This window comes from Erithacus rubecula, assembly GCF_903797595.1.
Source record: "Erithacus rubecula genome assembly, chromosome: 28".
Classification (NCBI taxonomy): domain Eukaryota; kingdom Metazoa; phylum Chordata; class Aves; order Passeriformes; family Muscicapidae; genus Erithacus; species Erithacus rubecula.
In genome coordinates, this window is record NC_136680.1 from 2,976,256 (window position 1) to 2,995,696 (window position 19,441).

Below are 19,441 nucleotides of genomic sequence, written 5' to 3' on the forward strand. Positions count from 1 at the left end.
TTCCAGCTACTCAGATATCTGTGATATACTTCTGTTCTAATTATCTTGAGTTGAGAGAAATTTACTGTTGTAGGAATCAATTTATGGACACTTCTGCTTTTCCTAGTTGTTTTCCTTCATCTGTATGTAATCTGTTTGACATTTCACTGTGCTTCATTAGTCAATGCTGTGTCACCAAATCATTTTTCAATTCTAATCATTCACTACTTTCCCTGCAGGCATTTCAATGCCAAACTCTTCTCTTAGAGGCTAAATGTGATGCTGGAATGGTTTTTGTGTGTGAGATTTTGGGGTGCAACCCCAACATAGCATTGTCCATAACATTGTCCTCCTTATTACTTGGAAGAAATCATTTTTCCCTAGCTTGCAAAAGATTGGTGCATCATTGCAGACAAGTTTGAAACTGAATTTTGCTATCAGCAAAATGGGTTGCCTATAACTTTCTGGCACATGTAAATTAAGAAATTTTTGATTGGAAAGACATGAAAGGGATCTGCTAGTGATAGCTTGTCTCCCAAGTCACAGATACTGATTTACAAAGCAACCTGCATGGAGTGAGTTCAGAAACCACTTAACTTTTGACCATTGACATTCCATGGATGTTTGTTATTTTGAATGAACGGCCAGGAGTGAACCCTGTAACACTTTCTGTTATCTCCAGTGGCCGTTGAGCACTGAGCCTCTGTTTCCTGGGGCTTCTCTCCCAGGTGGAAGAATGTTGCCTTCTTCTCCCAACCCAAGGGATGCACTGTCTCAGCAGCCCCTGCACACAAAGGCTGGGTTGTTGTCTTTGCTTTTCTCGAGTTCATTTAGCAATTGGAGTCATTCAGCACCACTTTGAAGATGGCAGCCGGTGCTATTTAGAATAAACAATGACTCAGGGCTTTGTGACATTTCCCAGATGAATGACAGTTTTTATTTTTGACTGACCTGTGGGGGGTGGTGGATGCTCCAGCCCTCAGCTCCATTTTGTGGCACAGGGCTCTGTGCAGCTCTCCCCAGAATAACACATATGGAATATGTATAGAAATGGCCTTCTGTGAGAGTTGCTTAACTTTCCCAAAAGCTTGGGAAATCAAGATGGGGAGATGTTTATCAGGAACAGGGCTGGGCCTTGCTTGGCTTCTTGGCAGACTACCTGCTTTGAGACAGCAAGGAAAATTAAACCAAAACCCTTTTGGAGGCTTGGGTCATGTCAAGCCAGTGCACGCAGCGATGCAGAGCCTGGCAGCAGCAGTGATGGGTCAGTCTGAGCTGTTCTGGCTTAGAGCATTATCCTGGGTGGCAGAGACACTGTAGGTACAATGCTCAGTGCTTGGCAGTGTCCTCTCACAGATGGGATGTGCTGGAAGGATCCTTCACGGGCTGTTGGTGAGGGTGCAGGAATGGCAGGAGCAGAGCACTGGATACAATGGCTCCTCTGGCTGGGCAGTCACAGGTTTTGGGCATGTGTTCCCTTGGTTTTCTTTGCTCTTGGTGCATCAGACTTGAGAGGCTGTGAGCAGCTTCCCCAAAGTGGCAGCTATTCTGCCAAAAGGGAATATCCTGTAAAAAGGGAAAAAGAGGGAGTGGGCAGAGCAGGGTTCTGCTCCTGGTTGTTCCCTGTGTGACACCCAGTGTCACCTCCCTTCTCACTATCTGCTGTAAACCTGCTGTGAAACCTCAGAATTGTGTCTTATGATTTATAGTTATAATGTAGTTTCTTTTATGAAAGAAATTGTTCCCTGTGAGGGTGGTGAGGCCCTGGCACAGGCTGCCCAGAGAAGCTGTGGCTGCCCCATTGCTGGAAGTGTTCCAGGCCAGGCTGGATGGGGCTTGGAGCCTGGGACAGTGGAAGGTGTCCCTGCCCATGGCAGGGGATGGGATGGGATGGGCTTTTAAGATCCTTCCAACCCAAACCATTCTGTGAATCATAAAAACTGTAATGACAGTGCTGGAGCAGCTCGGAGCAGATACTCAAATGTCGTGGTCTGAGCACAATTCCCGATGCAATTCCCAAGTGCCAGGGCCCGGCACGGGGCTGGCTGGGAGCCGCTGCCCTGAGCTGCCCCACTGCTGGGAATCCGTGTGCGCTCGCCGTGTGTCCCACTGAACGGGAGTGACATTAAAGCCCAACGGCGCTAAATCAATACCACCTGTCACATGATGCCACCGTGACATTTCTGGCATGAGCACTCCCTCTAATAGGAGCTGGAAGTGGGAAGCAGCAGCAGTTAGTGAATAATGGATCAGATACGCCTGATTTGTAACATTTACAGAGGGAGGGCGTGTCTCCCGGCGACAGAACAAACCGGTTATCAAACGGGAACTGGGAGTTCTGGCTCGTCCAAAACGCAAACCCTGGGCAGAGCGCAGCGCAGAGCCAGGCTTTGTGAACCCCTGCTGCTGCCCAGAGCGCCAGTGCTCCCTCCAAATTAGACCCTGGACCAACAAAAACAGGCATTAGTGTCAGGAATAACCCGAGAAGGAGGGGCTGGGGGTGAGCAGTGGGTCAGAACTGGTGTAGCCAGTGGCGTGGCCGTGCTGGGGGCAGTGATGTGGTGGCTGATGGAGAACAGGGAGCCTGGCAGTGCAAAACACACCCGGGGCTGCCGGAGGTGACAGGCAGAAGCTGTAGGGGAGGATGGAGTGTGAGGAAGTTCAGGGAGATGAAGGCCACATCTGTCTGGGCTGTCTCACATCTGGGCCCTGCTCGCCAGACCCAGGTTGGGAACACGGACCGTACTTTGTTTTTTTCAAGTTCAAAACTTTGATGCTGAATTAGAACAAAAATATTCTGACAAGGAATTAAAAATAAGTTGAATATTGCATCTGCCTCTGTGACACCCAAAAATCAAACTGCACAAACCCAGAAACAGGACCAAAAAAAGCGGTAAAATGAGGCAGTGCTGCAGTTGGCCATGAAGAGCTGGAATTTGCATCCTTCATCTCCAGGGTCTTTGACCTGCACGTAGCAGAGAGATGCCCTCTGCCATTTTTACCCTGGCCAAAATTTTTATTTGCTCATGTAACCATAGAATTCTCCAGAAGGATCTGACAGTGTTTCCTGTTTCAACAGTAAAATATTGAGACATCTGTCCTTAGCACATAAAGTGACCGGATCTCCATCCTCTGAGCCTCCTCTCTGAGAAAAGTCACTTATCGGATTTGGTGTGGACGGAAGGAAGGGTAAGAAAGGAACTCTGTCAATCCATTACGTGAAATATTTTATATTAAGACATTTGGCAAAGGATTTTATGTGACTCTAAACAGGATGAGATAATTTTCCAAGGTCAGCTCTCCTGTACTCTCAGCTTTAGGTTTAGTCACTGAGAAGTCAATCCCGTAAACCTTCACAGCAACATCCTGCCAGTGATGCAGAGACTTGGCTGTTGTTGGCTTCAACAGCAGCTCTGCTGCATCTTCAAAGGGCAGGAGGCTGAAAACGTGCAAACTGCCTGGTGAGAAATGTGTGAGCAGGAAAGAGTGCCTGGCAAATCAATAAAACCAGAGCAAGCCTGTAGCTCTGGGTAAGGTAAGAGCTAACTCTTCACCCACTCTTGTTCACAACAACTGTTGTTGTTAAGAGAAGGCCACAGTGAACTGGTGGAGCAGAAAGTGGGAATTCTGACCTCAGCTCAGCCTCCAGGCTGCTCTGTGGCTTTGGCTCCTGAGCTGGTTTTCAAGCAGTTTAGTTCTTAAAACAGAATTGATACCAGTAAACCTTCTTGGTGAGTCAACTTCTCCAAAGCTGCTTTTGGGCACAAAGTTTGTGTTCCTTGACTATTCCCGGGCTGGTTAATTATTGAGGAACTTTTCATTTGTATGGCTAAAGACACACAGTCTAAAACCCACCCATGTGTTCCAGTGTACAGAGAAAAGGATTTATTTGGTTTCCAAGGTATGAAGTTTCCAGCAAGCTCCATGTGTTGGTGGCTGGGAGCTGAGCTGGGTTCTCTCTCCACAGACACTTGTCACAGTTCAAGGATGTCACTGCTGCAACATTCAAGCTGCTTTACAAAGTCATTGTCTCTACCTGTTTGTGCAAACCTGGTTCCTGCTCCAGGGATGAGCTTCCAAGGAATTCTGAGTAGCAGTGATCTGGAGGAGGGATCTGTTGGGAAGTTGGTCCTCTTAGGTTGGTTTGGTGTGGAGGCATCTGTAGGACAGAGCAATAGACTTTGGACAGGGGATGGAGGGACAGGACACAGGGAATGGCTGCCGCTGCCAAAGGGCAGGGCTGGATGGGATATTGGGCAGGAATTGTTCCCTGGGAGGGTGGGGAGCCCTGGCACAGGGTGCCCAGAGCAGCTGTGGCTGCCCCTGGATCCCTGGCAGTGCCCCAGGCCAGGCTGGACACTGGAGCTTGGAGCAGTCTGGGATGGTGGAAAGTGTCCCTGCCATGGCAGGGTGGGATGGGATGGTCTCTAAGGCCCCTTCCAACCCAAACCATTTCATAATTTAAGTAAAGAATGCATCAAACAGAAACAAATGAGTCTCTGTAGACTCAAACAGATGAATACACTATATTGCAAGTCTCTCTGCACTTATTTTCTTAGGAGGATTCAGATCTGAACCCCCATGGTCTGTGATTGTCACAGTTCATAGCAGACACTTATCCCTGCTTTTTTCCCAAGTATTTTAACTGAACCATAAAACACCTATAGTGGAGAGAAAGAAATGTGACTGTTGCCAATATTTAATATATCAAACTGGTGATTTTAGTAGGTTCTTGAATCAGGAATTAAAGAAGAGCCTGCATTGCAGCTATTAGGGAAAAAAAAAAAAAAGAGTAAGCAGGTGTTGGCTTAGTTTCTAAGCGCCCACATTGCTCCTGTTGGTTTATCTGATTGCAAACCAAGTGCACTGGAGCGTGATGAATATGGAACAGTGAATGTATGGGAAAGATGCTGGAAAGGTTGTAGCCTGATGTTCTTAATAAGTAATTAAAAACTAAAAATAGTATTTTAAGGAAAGATAATAAATCTGTAGCCTTTAATCCTTATGTGCCAATGTGTAAGCTGATATCATTATTACATGAAAGGTAATGAGAACATAAGTGAGTAAGCAAGAGCAGGTTGCTGATACAGTCACAGTATAAATTCCACACAGCCCGAGCTGTCCAGGTGATGTTTGGCTCTGTCTGTTTTATGCAAAGTCCACAGTCATAAAGCAGGTTAATTTGCAAGCAGAGAACACATACTTTTGTTGTTTATTTCCATTCCTTAACTGCCCTTACTTCCTGAAGCAGTGTGGAATGAGTGGGACTCTGAGCCTCTCTGCACTTGTCAGCAGCAGCATGGATTTGGGAAAAAAGGACAGAAATGAGGGAAATGCCTTCCCATGACTGTGGTTCTGCTGCACAATGGGCTGAACCAACAGCTCCTGTACAGACACACATCTGCTGTGCTGATGACAGAGAAAGCATCCCTGCTTAGGGACAGCCTTTCATCTCAGCATTTAAACAGTCTGCAAATGCCAAGATGTAGTTATTGTTGCACAGGTACCATCCCAGCTAATCCTGCTCACACTGGAATCAGGCTGCCAGCCTTACCCTGTCCTGAGGGAAACCTCAAACAACGTCGGGGGGTGAATCACAACAGCAGAGCTGTGAATTCACTGACCAGCCCTCCTCTCATTCACACTCTGTCGTGTCCCTGGGACAACTGCAGTGATTCTTTACCTGGAAAAGCAATGCAGAGTATTTTAAATAGGGGAAACCCATAGTGGAATTCAGTGTCCAGACAGAGGGACTGAGGCACAGTGACCTGCTGGTCACCACTGCCTGCCCAGGGGCCCTTCATGTCATGCAGAAGCAAGAGATCTGTTGTAAGCTAAAGATGGTGCCTTGAAAAATTTAAATGTCTATTTGCCAAGCATTTTTGAATTAAAAAAAGGCTGTATTCCAGCAGTTTATAACTCATTTGTCTCACAGAAATGGCTGAAAGCAAGAGCCAGATAAAATTACTGGAAGTTGCCAGGAAACGTACTGTCATGGCTTAGTGTGAGTGCAGCACAGAGATGATTAAAAAAGGCACCAAATGGTGAATCCCACTGGAAAAACAACCAGAAATCTGCAATGGCTCTTTGGGTTCTGTGATACTGAGAGCAGTGGCAGTGGGAGATGGTATCCTCATGCCAAGCTCTGTCCAGCTTTGCAGCAATTCATCCTTTTGGAGTGGAGGAGGAGGGACACGGGCACAGCCAGGGCAGCAACCTGGGCTGTCAGCACTGGGGACAGAATCCCAGAATGGTTTGGGTCGGGAGGGGACCTTGGGGACCATCTCATTCTAGCACCTTCCACTATCCCAGGCTGCTCCAAGTCCTGTCCAGCCCGGCCTTGGACACTCCCGGGGATGCAGGGGCAGTCACAGCTATATAAAATGTATAAAATATTTTCCCTAATCTCTAACCTAACCCTACTCTCCTCCCGTTTGAACCCGCAGCGAGGTGAGCCTGCTCAACCCCTGCGTTTGACTCGCTGGACGCTGCCGAGGCCACGGCGGCTCCCCGGGCAGCAGGGCTGACAGGCGGCCTGGATGAGGGGCGGATGGAAGGACGGACGGACGGACGGACAGCGGGATGTCTGGGCGGCTGGATGATGAGGGGATGGATGATGATGATGATGATGGTGATGATGACGGGCGGCTCGGTGCCGCCGCCGCCGCCGCTCCTCCCCCGGCCCGTCCCGTCCCGTGCCCGCGCTCCGCGCCGCCTCTTGCGGCCGCCCCGCTCGGCTCCCAGCTGACGGGGGCAGCCCCTTGTTTACTGGCCGGGGCGCCGCCGCCAGCCCGGCCTGCGCTGGAAGGGGCCGCCGGGCCGGGGCCGACACCGCGGGCAGGGAGGGGCCCGGCGCTATAAAGGGGCTCGGCGGGGGCTCCGCCGGCGATGCTCGGCCGGGCCCGGCCCCCGCGCCCGCCCCGCGGGCTCTGATTCGCGCCGGGCGGCGGCGGCCGCGGCAGCGGCGCGGGATGGGACCGAGAGCGGCGGCGGCGGCGGCGGCGCTGGCCGTGGCCGTGGTGCTGGGAGCCTGGTGCGGCCGCGGCCGCGGCGAGAGTGAGTGGGGGCCCGGCCGGGAGGGTTGGGGGCGGCGGCGGCGGAGCGGGCCCGGCCCCGCCGTGCCCTTTGTACCTGCGCGGGGCCCGCGGGCAGCGCGGCCGCGGCCCGGAGCGCTCCGGGTCACCTTCACCCCCGGCCCGGCGGCGGCCGAGATTGCGGCGGGCACGGCCCTGGGGACGGCAGCGGCTGTCCCGGCCCGCGGGGCCCCCGGGCGGCGCCAGGCCGGGGTCAGCGGGGGCCGCGCCCGGGCCGGGCGGGGAAGGGCACGGGCCCCTCGGCGGGGCCGCTCCTTCAGGGACGCTGCTCGCCGCCCGTCCCCGATTCCTCCCCGGGCCCTGCCAGGGGCTCGGTCCCCTCCCCAGGCGCTGTCTCGGACCCTTCCCGGCCCCTTCCCTGTGCCCCTCCCCCGATCCAATCCGCGGCCCTTTCCCGGGTGCCTTTCCCTGATTCCTTTCCCGGGTGCCTTTCCCGGGTGCCTTTCCCTGATTCCTTTCCCGGGTCCCTTCCTGGCTCCCTTGCCCGGTCCCCTCCCCGGTCCCGGGTCCCCTCCCAGCCCTGTGCCCCCGCTGCTCCTCGGCTGCCTCAGAACCGGCTCCGGTTTCAGGAGGGTTTAGTGTGGCCAGACGCGGAGGTTTTGTCTTTAACCACTTTTAGGTAGTGTGCCAAATCCACAGGTATTAAGATGGGAGAGCTCCGGGGGGAGGCTGTGTGTGTACACAGGGGCTTGTAAAACACAAGACAGGGGTATAAAGATGTTGTGTTGGAGGTCACAAGCTTGTTAAACCCACGGCTGGCTCGAGGTTAAGCCTTATGAGCTGTTTTGATGGGTTACGTTAAATAAACTTGCTCAGGAAATCCTTTTAATGAGAGGTTCTTCAATTTTGGGCGATTCTTACAAATTTTTTGACAAAAGGAAAATATTTATTTAAAGACAGCTAGCTGGATCTGTGGGTCATGTCTCCCACAGACAATCTGCCCGTTGGCTTTCCCATCAGAAAAAGCAAGAGCAGGAGAATCAGTTCTAGTACAGCCATGGACATTATTGGGATATGTATGGGATTCAGGAAATAAAAGAGAATTCCTGTGAGACAGCCTCTTGTCCCAGCAATAGGACAAGTCACATATTTCAAAAATAACCCAGTTTCTTCCCTCACACGTATTTTTCCCTTTGAAACCTTACAAGAGGCCGGTGACACTGTGTTACCTTGGGAGCGTCAGTCCCAGCTGCTGTGGGCAAACCTGCCCACCTCCAACAGAGATGGAAAAGGGAGTTGACATATAGCACTAATAATAAATAAATACGTGTGCAACTGGAGTCCAGCAGTTCCTAATTTGAAAACACTATTATTACTGCCACAGCACAGCCTGTGATTTGGTTATTTATTTAAACCATATTTGCTTTTTGGGGTTCAAGCCTGTTTATGTTCTAAACTCCCTAATCTTTGCTGTGTTACAGCATGGTAGGAAAATGTACTCTTGAGTTCATGGATGGAGGAGCAGGGGCACAAGGCAGCAAAGCAAGGCGTGGGCTGGAACATTTCCGTATCATTTTTACGTGTAAATACTTCATGAAGTGTTCTGCTGACAATTTGGACCATCAGGGCCCTGATTTGAAAGGTTTTCTGTCTTTTGGGGGCTTGGCTCTGTTTTTCTGGGGATGGTGAGGCCATGAAGCACCACGGTGGGGATGGAAAACAACAAAACAGAGAAAAAACAACAAAACAACTCCGGTTCAGCACTTCCTGGCTGGGGGGAAATGCAGCAACCAGAGCTGCAGAAGCAAACAAGTTGTTCCCTGAGCAACAGGTGTGATGGAGGCAGCTTTGTTGGAGATGTGTTCCCACAGACAGGCCCCCAGGTAATGCTGCTCTCCAGGACAATATTCCCCCATCCCTGGTTTTCCTTGTGCCCTGTAAATTTCTCTCCCCTTTGGCAGCGTTGGGGAAGAGTTGGGGGCAAGCAGCAGGTAAATGGAGGTGGTTCAGATAGGGTGCATGGTAAAGTTCACATTTATAGTTTAGTTCACATCCAGATTATGAGTTTTTCCTCCTCAATCCATCCTGTTTTCCTAAATATTTTAGGAATACTTCATGTGAGAGCACTCTTCTCTCTCACATGTGATTAAAGGTAGTTGCTGAGTTCAGAAATTACTGACAGCAGTAGAAGAAAGGGTTAAGCACTGACCTGTGCATAAAATGAAGATCCATATATCTTGTTTTGGGAAGAAAGACAGGTTTGTGTATTTTTATTTTTTTTACCACTGCGTAAACATAATGCAACTTCTTGAAATAAATCTCGCACATGACTCATGCCTGTCAGTTCATTAGCTCTGGTATTTGGGGTGGGATTTACCTCACCTAGTTTTAGGCATCTGCTAATGGAGCAGCTTTCTTTGGGCTCCTTTTCTGGTTAATAGAAAACTGATCAATGCAGTCATGGGAGTTTAGAGCACTCTTCTCCCCTTCTGAGCTCTTCCCTAAATTTGGGAGCTGCACATGAGCTCCAGTACCTGCTGCTGGTGTGGCAGTTGGGAATGCACTTGAGAGATCTCTACCTAAGTCATCCTGTGGGACAGATTTCACTGGGTATTGCTGCAGTAACACACTTTTAAATAGGTTGCTTCTTAGTTAGTCTCATACCTGGCTGATAGAGATATTTTTGTGCTCGTAAACTCATTAAGAAACTGTTCTCTTGTCTCACCTCAAACCTGTGTTAATTTTTTTTATGTTGAGAGACTTGGTCTAGAATGAAATTTTGCTCCTGGGAGAATAAAGTAGGAAAAATGAGTGCAGGAGAGCAGGGCTGTACCAAACCCAGGCCCCAGGGTGTCCTGTCCCTTTTTTGGGGAGAGGCAGCACAGTGGCTGTTTCTGAGCAGTGTGAACCCCCAGAGCTTTGTGGAGGTCACTTTTGGGGTGGCTGCCTTGAGGGATATAAATAATTTTGGTATGGGCCAGGTGTAGAAGCTGTTCCTGCTGCCTTTGGAGCAGGAGGGTGCTCAGGGATGCTGTCACCCCAGCTCTGGTTATGGAAATAAAGAAGTTGTGTTTGCTGTTTGGGGTTTGAATCAAAGGAGGGGAGCACAAGGCCAGCCCAAACCAGGCTCTGAAGGCCAGACTTGGAGGGGTTTGCCCTCTGAGTTGAGGGTGGGATGTAACAGGCACCTGAGATGGTCCCTGGGGCTGGGGGTTTATAGGGGCTCATTCTGAGTCCATATTCAGTTCACTCAGCTCGAGGTACCTGAGGTGCAGAACTGAAGCTTAAAAATCCATTTTTCACAATTAGATGTTATTTATGTTTGTTAAACAACTTCTGCAGTGGGCTGGAAGCTGTCACACAGTCCTTCCATCTAAGCTGTTCCCAGGATGTTTTCCTGTCTCAGCAATTATCCCAAGAAACACCCAAAAATCCTTTTCCCACTTTCCTAAAGTCACTTTTAAAATCAGCCTTATGTAGAATTGCAATGCATTTGACCCAACCCAAACAAGTGTAATTTTTCTGCAATAGTTTGTTTATTCAACACTACAAAAAAAAAAAAAAAAAAGGGCAGAATTAACTAATAGTTACCTCAAATGGTTTGTGATCCTTCTGTGCCAGATTACACTGGTCTTGATTGTTAAAGGCCAGAGCTCTGAAGCAGTGAATCATTAAGGTTTGGTATCCACATGATTTACTATAAACAAAGTTTAAGTTCCAGCTATTCCCCTGGTTAGACTCTATCTTGAAAACTTAACCTCTGGCATCAGATCTGGTTTCTTCATTCAGTTCTTGAAGGTTGTTACCAAACCAGTTTGTCCAAGAGGCTTTGGCATCTTGGGATTTGTTTGTTTGTTTGTTTTTTAAAAAGTGTGGCTTCTGCTTGGTTTTTCTGGGGGGGGCTGATGGGACATGTCTAGGATGATTTAGGAGTTTTTTGAGTGAGTCTCTTGGTAGCAGGGATGGAGCAGTGCTTCCTCTGGCAGCTCAGAGCTGTGCTGCTGTTTCTGCTGAAATTTAGGAATTTATGTGTAGTGAAGGTTTTGCCAGTAGTTTGCACAGGAGCAGCTTTGGGCCTACTACTGGAGAATCAATTTGTGATTTTTTTATTTCCCTGAAAGCTGATTTATGTGTTTTTTGAAACCAGGTTGTCTGTGTTAAAATTGATGGCTCAACTTTGCTCTCCTTCTTCTGGGATCAAACCTGCCTTGCCTTCCTACTGAATGGTTGATTAATTCTCCTGTCCCTGCAGAAGAAATACTATCAAGAGAAGCTGTGGAAAAACACTTATTACTTTGCTTAACACTGCTTCTTGTTGTCTTGGTAACAATAAATTTATGGGGTGACTTAAGCTGCTACTGCATGAACAGGAGATATAAACTGCTGAAAATTCAAAGGCATGAAAAGATGGAGAAGCCTCCCAGTAAAAGGCATTTTGTTTCAGATGTTCTTAATTCCTTATTATTTTCTTTGATCTTTGAGGTGTTAAAAAGAAGGAGCTTAGATACCATTTATCACTTAAAAACTAAATTGAAGTAGAAGCTGAAAAATAATTAAGTGTGATTTTTCTCTGAATGTGGGGAAAAGCAGCTGATGAACCATGGGTGTTGTACTTCCACCTCTGGTAGATTTATATTTTTAACTCTTCAAAAGCTTCACTCATCTCTTTTTAGATCCACCTTTAGCTAACCTTTGTTTCTTAACACATCTTTTCAAACTATTTGCAGTTGTTTGCCTTTGGTCACCTTTTCTGCAGCCTCCAGTGGGGAATCTGTGTCAGGATGGGGAGAGCTGGAAGGAGGGAGGTTTGTTCAGATGGCTTCATTTTTTTGTGGAGGTTGGAAGACCTTTGAGCAGCTTTTGGGCTGTTTGCACCAGGAACAGCATGGCTCATGTTAGTGGTGATCTCCAGAAGCTTGAAAGGTTCAGGAGCTGAGTAATTAAACTGGGTTTGAGTGTTTAAGGGAAGGGGTGAGAGCTGTGAACTCCAGAACTGCATTGACCAGGAGGGACAGGACACAGGGAATGGCTGCCAGTGGCAGAGGGCAGGGCTGGATGGGATATTGGGCAGGAATTGTTCCCTGGGAGGGTGGGGAGCCCTGGCACAGGGTGCCCAGAGCAGCTGTGGCTGCCCCTGGATCCCTGGAGTGCCCAAGGTTGGATGTGGCTTGGAGCAGCTGGGACAGTGAAGGTGTCCCTGCCATGGCAGGGGTGACACTGGATGGGATTTAAGGTCCCTCCAACCCAAACCATTGTGGGCTCAGATCATCCTCTCTGAATCCTTGCTGGCTGTGGATCTGTCCCCCTGGCAGACAGGACTGTGACTTTCCTTGTGCTGCTGCCCACCTGGGATAACTCCTCCAGAACAAGCTCCTCAGCTCTGTTCCTGCAGAAAAGGAAGATTTCCACAGCCTGAAAAACAGCCAGAGCACTCAGAGGGTTTGTGCTGACCATGCCTGGCTGCAGATCTTCCCCCCTGCTGCAGGTGCCCTGGGCAGGGGCAGTGTGGGTGTGCAGCCCCTGGTGACTCACCTCATTCTACCCAAAACCATGAAAAACAGGGGCAATTGTGCTCAGGGTATTCATACATCTCGTGGCCTTCAGCCACAGCAATAGCCTGCAGCTCTGACTCTCAGGAGTAATTCCTGCTCTGTATTTTTTGACCTTTCCTTTTCCTTAAGGTCAGCTGTCCATTGCAGCAGGCAGTGCATTATCCTGGGGTGGTGCCACCCCAGCACTGCCTGTGTGCCCCACAGCCATGACAACCAAGAATAAACAAGAACCAAGATGTTGGATTTTGAGTTTATCTGGTAATTTTAGCTGCACTGGTGGCTTGTACGTTGAATTCAGTCTTTCATTTCCTTACGTGTCCTCCTGTTACTTCTCCTTTTACTGTCCTGACCTACCACACACTTGCTTCTTTGGAAATACCAATCTTATTTATTGCAAATAAATATCCAGAGCATTGAAGCTGAGTCTGTTGCTCTCCCAGGTCTCTTATCCCAGGTTGGGATGTGCAGTTTGCTGCTGGCTGGTCATCAGGTTCCTTTTCCCACTTTTTTCCAAGTACATCCTTAATCCTTGAGGCACCAGAAAGCAATTTATGAAATGACTTGGATATAGTGCCAAAAAATCCCATTGGGCAATAGCATTGCTTCAAATCCCATATTAGTGTTGCCAATTTTTTTTTTTTTTTGTCTTGCAGTCAGTGGAGCAAATTTTTGAATAATCATTAAGATATTTGCATAGAATTTGGTTTTAACCCCTACAGCAGCAGTCTGTGATAAACCATGAGGAGTCAGACAATCCTGTTGGTGAAATATTTGTGTCCACATCAGTTTTGTAAGGCTGAGTGATCTCTTGGAGCTGTGATGTGGTGGTTTTATGGTTGGTGAACTTTACATATAGTGAGGAACAAAAAAGGGGAAAGAGCCTGTGTTTTTTGTTCTTAAGTGGGGAGGGAAGACACTGGCCCAGCTGTAGACAAAATACAGAATCCTTTGAGTGGATGCAGTCTTCAAAAAGGGAAAATTCAGGAAGAATCCATCTGGGTTTGAACATTAAGGCCTGCTTGATGTTTCTATGGAGTTGGTTTCAAAAGGGTTGTCATAGGGAGTTTTGTGCTTAGAGGCATGGGGCTGCAAATTTCCTTCTTGATTTCTTACCTGTGCTTAGAGTTGAAAAATATTTCCCTATTCAAACTTTTGGTGGGGCCTTGATTCCTATTATTCAGTTTACCTTCTAATTTATGCTTCATGTATTTGTTCACTTTGCCAGTTCCTTGGTTACTGGTTCTGTGAAATAAATTGCCTGGATAGTCAAGACAGGGAGATTTGCACCCTTTAGAAAATAATAACAAAAAAGCCCCAACACCTCATCTGAAAAGAATGCTCAGGGCAAAAATTACTAATGTAGTAAATTACTGCTGTCAGCAGAGTCTGGGCAGGAGCGTGGGCTGTGCTCCTGTGCATTTCCAGGTTTTTCTGCTCTCTTCCCAAGCACTACCATCTCTGGCCATTACTCTTTTCCTATCTTCCCCTCCCTGCAAGCATTGAGAGTGACTCCCTCTAATCCCTGGCATTAATTGCACAATCTGAGATGAGGCAGGTGTGTTGCTGGCAGCTACCTAGAGAAAACAGCGAGACAAATCTTCCCTTTGAGTGCCAGGTGATGTCCCAGGACTGGTGTTACCACTGCAGTCGTGACAGAGGCAACAGGCAGGGACTCAAGATGGCAGAAAAAATGATGAAATACTCTTGTTTTGTAACCATATACCAGGGAATGTTCCCCACACTGGATTTCTTAACTCTTGAAGCTGAGAGGGCTCCATGTCCTGAGCAGAGCTCGGCCAAAACTGAGCATTTAGAGAAGGGCAGCAATGAACCTTCTGTTCAATAAATAAATTGTGCTTTGCCTCCCAGTTTGCAGGAGCATGGACATCCGCAACAACCTGACCCGGCTGCACATGCTGGAGAACTGCACTGTCATCGAGGGCCACTTGCAGATCCTGCTCATGTTCAAAACCAAACCCGAAGATTTCCGCGAGCTCAGCTTCCCCAAGCTGACCATGATCACAGACTACCTGCTGCTGTTCCGTGTCTACGGCCTGGAGAGCTTGAAGGGCCTCTTCCCCAACCTCACTGTGATCAGAGGGACTCACCTGTTCTTCAACTACGCCCTGGTGATCTTTGAGATGGTTCACCTGAAGGAGATCGGCCTCTATAACCTGATGAACATCACGCGCGGCGCCGTGCGCATCGAGAAGAACAACGAGCTCTGCTACCTGTCCACCATCGACTGGTCCAGGATTCTGGATTCTGTAGAAGACAATTACATCGTGGCCAACAAGGATGACAAAGAGGAGTGTGGAGATGTGTGCCCAGGTACTGTGAAAGGCAAGAGCAACTGTCCCCCCACGGTGATAAACGGGATTTTCATCGAGCGCTGCTGGACGCACGATCGCTGCCAGAGAGGTGAGTGCACACTGAGGGGGCTCAGATGGGGCTTTGCTGCCAAATTTTGACCTGTCAGGACAGTGAGGCCCTGGCACAGAGTGCCCAGAACAGCTGTGGCTGCCCCCAGATCCCTGGCAGTGCCAGTGATGGGGCTTGGAGCAGCCTGGGACAATGGAAGGTGTCCCTGCCATGGCAGGGGTGACACTGGATGGGATTTAAGGTCCCTCCCAACCCAAACCACTCTGGGGTTATTGGAGGCCTGATAGGTGCTGCTGATTGTTGCCTGTAAACAGAGATTCCTAAAAGCAGAGCTGAAAATTTACATTAGAAGGTAAAGAGAAAACCTTTGGGATGGGTTTGAGCAGTTCTTTCACCTGTGTTTATAAGGCATCCAGAATTCTGTGTTTGGTTCTTCTGCAGAGTCAGGAACTGCCCAGAGATCACCATTCTAGTGGGCTGTGAGTGTCCTGTGTAACAACTGGTACCCTGAGTGTGTTTATTGGGGTTTATTTGGGGTTGGGTAGGGAATGAAAGTCCAGACTGACTGAGAGACTGCAGCAGGTGGAAGCACAGCAGTGGGGAAAAGTCTCTATGGAATAAACCCCATTTCTGAAAGGTGCAATTCCATCTTTACCAAAACCTTCCTGCCATAAAAAGGTGTAAGTTCTGTGCATTGGAGGCCAAGTCAGACCTGAAGGAGGAGAGAGGACCTGGATGGGGTAGAGGGAGAAATAACAGGCTTTGGTTTAGAGGAGAAGCTGTGCTCAAAAAACTCACTGCTGCTGCCACTCCAGTCCTCAAATGCATTAGAGCTGCTTTTAATTTCATACAGATTTGGTTTTTTTCCTAACTTGGAACTGACCTTAAGCTTAGCTTTAATTATATATTTGCTTTGATTTATGTTAAATCTGACCTGACAGGGAGCAAAGTGAATTGAGGTGAGAGTGACACATTTAGGGTTGTCTGCCTTTCTGGAGGTCGTGCATCCAAACGAACCAGTGTGTCCTGAGACGAAATTAGGAAACTTGTGGGCTGGAGTGAAATTCTTGCCAAGCTTTAAAGGGCAGCTCTGAGTGCTAAGTGCCAAATTTGAGGAGGAATTCCTACCAGTATGCACAAACTAATGCTATTAATGTGGTTTCTCCTCTGCTACTCCTCACCCCAAAATTGTCCAGCTTCCTTTTAAAGAAAGTGGTTATTTTTTGTGGCCAGAATAACAGGGTATGAGCAAGAAGATGCAAGTGTGTACGTGTGTTCCTTTTTTAAAATGAAAAATAAGATTGTAAAGCATTTTATTTATAAACTTTCAGGTATGCAATTACATCAACACTGAAACCTGTTTGGTTTTTTTTTTGTGCATTTCATGTGCTGTGTTTTCTGCTGTTTCATAGGGTTAAAGGTCTGATTGGCATTTTTTTAATGCCTAGACCATGATGCCCCAAAATTCTTGTGAATGTTCTGGGGCTGTGTTGCAGCAGACTGGAATGGATGTTTTTCTCTCCTTTAAAAAACTGCTTGATTCCATGAAACCTGGAGAAATGTAATATTTTAATGATAATATTTTACCATTGGGACAGAAATCTGAACTCCTGAGCCTCTTGTGCAAGAGTTTGTTGGAGGGCACCTGTCCAGTACCTACCTCAGCTCAGTCTGTTTGACCCAGAAATGGAGATTTTAATCAGAAAATGCTTTCAAAAGGCACTGTACACAGATGCTGTGGTTTTGCAGGAGGGAAGCTGTGCTCCTGCATATTTGTGCAGTGACTGGAATGCACTTCCCAAACCACTTAACAAGCCGAGCTTATCTTTGTTTTGAACGTTGGGATTTGGACTTTAATTTTTTGGTGGCCCCTGTTTTGCACAGGCTGGGATCTGTGTGATCCTGTGCCTTGTGACACCTGCCCCTGTGCTTCTGCAGTTGTTTTGACAGCCTGGGAGGTTTTTTAGACTTTTTTTTTTGTGTGTTTGTGAGTAGCCTTTAGACTCTGAGCACACGCCGATGGTGGAGATTAAGTGACATTTATTTAGGAACCTGCCGGTGCAATCGCTGCCTCCTCTGTTCTTGTGCCAGCCCTAATGTATCCTTAGCATGTGTAATTGTTTTGTCAAGATTATTAAAAGCTTGTGTGAATTGTATTTTGGCTTTCCTTAGCCTGAAGAGCCTTGCAGCAGCTCCTAGTACCCAGGGTATTAATGTCATGAAATCTTTCTCTCTGTGTTCCTGCAGCTTATCTGGGAATCTTCAGCAGCTAATGCAGTGCTGAAGTCTCCTGGCTCTTTGGATTTAAGTGTATTCTCTTTTATTTTTTTTTTCCTTTATCTTCTAGCCAGAATGAAATGTAGCAATTTCAGTATCATTTTCACAGGGAAGTTTGGTTTTGTGTGGAGTTTTTAACCCAGGTTATTTGTACCCTTGGTTTGTTTAATGAAACTTGGTGTAGGATCTCCTGGTTCTGTTTTTTTTTTTTTTAATTATTTTTTTGCATCTCAGTATGGGAAGTTGTTGCTGTCTAAACTGCTGTTCTGGGACTGGGAAAAACCCTTAAAGGATATGTAAATATTGATTGTTTTGATTTTACAGAGTGGGTGTCAATTGACAGAGACAAGTCCCAAGCTGGCTTTTCCAGCCTGCTCAGCTTGGAGTCTGGCTGGAAAATACTGGGAGATGGGCAAGAAATTTGGGAGAGCTTGAAGATGTCACAGAAAATGAACTCCCTGACAGGAGGGGACAGCCTGGAGTCTCTTCTCCCAGGGGCAAGGCTCAGGGTGGGAGGAAACCAGGGGAGGTTTAGATGGGAGATTGGGGGAAACCTGTGCATGGAAAAGGTTTGTGGAGCTCTGGAGTCACCATCCCTGGAGGTGCTCAGGGGCACTGAGGATTTGGCACTTGGGGACAGGGGTTGGGGTGAACACAGTGATGGTGCTGATGGTTGGATTTGGTCTCAAAGGTCTTTTCCAGCCTTCAGGACTCTGATTCTCTGAAAGGTGTTGAGTGTGTGGGAAGTGGCAAAGATGGGGCTGGAGTGGGGTCCTGGTGTCCCCCATCCCTTCCACACCATTCCCTTCTCCATGTTATCCCTCCTTTATTTAATTATTCCTTATTTAATCAGTGTAAATATCCCAGTTGACTCCAAAACTAACTTTTCAGTTATAGCATGGAATTATCTCCAAGGCACACATCCAAGCCTCTGAATCATCCCTGTAGCTACAATTCCAGCCTGGAATTTTTTTTTTTTTCAGTTGGTGATAACATGTTCAGGACAACAAAGTAAAGGATCTTCTTACAGACATTGGAGCAAAGGTTGGGGATGAAACCAGTGGGGAGGAACTGAAATCATTTGTGGGCAGCTGCACCCTTGGAAAAACCAGTGGCAGTACTGAAAACTGTCTGAGTGCAGGGATGTGTAGGTGGATGCACCATGGATTGAGATCTGTTGGGATGTGCTTCCTCAGAGTTTTCTCTCTTTTTTTTTCCCTAAATCACTCATGTTGGTGTGAAAACCAAGTCAGTTCAGTTAAGGCCAGCTCATGTTATATTTTGGGTAGGCAGGGAGGGAAATGTGTAGTCTGTTTGGAATTTGGGTCTAGCCTGCTGCTGTTTATGGCAGCCAAGTGCTGTTCTTGTTCTGGGGGTTTGTACCTCTTCACTGACATTTTTAACAGGGTTTTTTTTGCACATACACAGTTATTTTATTGCCATCAAAATGCACTTCTTGGCTTCTTGGTCCTGCACTGCAGAGAGTGCCTTTACTGAAGAATGCAGACAACAAAAATGCTGGAAATGCCACGTCCTAGACCTCAGCCTGGATCTGCCAAACATGATTTTCATATTTTGCATTTTTTCCACGTCTTTTTTTTTTTTTTTTTTTTCTATATGTCTGTCACTCCTCTTGCGGAAGGAACAATTCCCTCTGAAATAGGATTTCCTGCCAATTCTCCCTGCAGTCACTCTGCTCTGTCCATACAGAGCTTGGAGCAGCCTGATGGGTTTGACAGGCTAATTATAAAGGCTTTTATTGCACATCAGGTCATGTGGAAGTGGAGTAAGGCAATAGGAAGGAAAAGTGGAATGGTCAAATAAAAGTTACCAGCAAAATGATCTGCAGTATCAGACAGTGAACACTGAAGGGCCACATTCCTGGAATATAAGGATGGATATCTCAAATAGTTTTTACAGGGCTAAGTAGTGATAGGAAAAGTGGGAATGGTTTTAAACTAGAAGGGGAAATATTTAGGCCAGATGTTAGGGAGAAATTCTCTATCAGAGGGTGGGGAGCCCTGGCACAGGGTGCCCAGAGCAGCTGTGGCTGCCCCTGGATCCCTGGCAGTGTCCCAGGCCAGGCTGGACATTTTGGGGTGTCCCTGCCATGGCAGGGGTGGCACTGGATGGGCTTTAAGGTCCTTTCCAAGCTAAACCATCCTGAGATTAATTCTATAGTTCTGTAAACTATAGGCTTCATTCATTAGAAGGCAA

The 19,441-nt window shown here is 47.7% G+C and overlaps 1 protein-coding gene and 1 long non-coding RNA gene across 2 annotated transcripts in view; one reads left to right on the forward strand and one right to left on the reverse strand.

Moving 5' to 3' along the window:
• Nucleotides 1–538: 538 nt before the first annotated feature.
• Nucleotides 539–7,415, reverse strand: LOC306813123. The gene is made up of 4 exons (XR_013776942.1): nt 7,111–7,415; nt 5,534–5,662; nt 4,016–4,138; nt 539–1,545 (listed from the first exon to the last, which is right to left on the reverse strand). It is a non-coding gene; the product is annotated as an uncharacterized lncRNA (long non-coding RNA).
• INSR (insulin receptor) overlaps nt 6,705–19,441 on the forward strand; it is a 55,100-nt gene continuing 42,363 nt past the window's right edge. The window contains exons 1-2 of the mRNA XM_079328241.1: nt 6,705–7,035; nt 14,435–14,986. Coding sequence (XP_079184367.1) covers nt 6,951–7,035; nt 14,435–14,986 — 637 coding nt within the window. The 5' untranslated portion in view covers nt 6,705–6,950. The remainder of the gene's footprint in view (nt 7,036–14,434; nt 14,987–19,441) is intronic.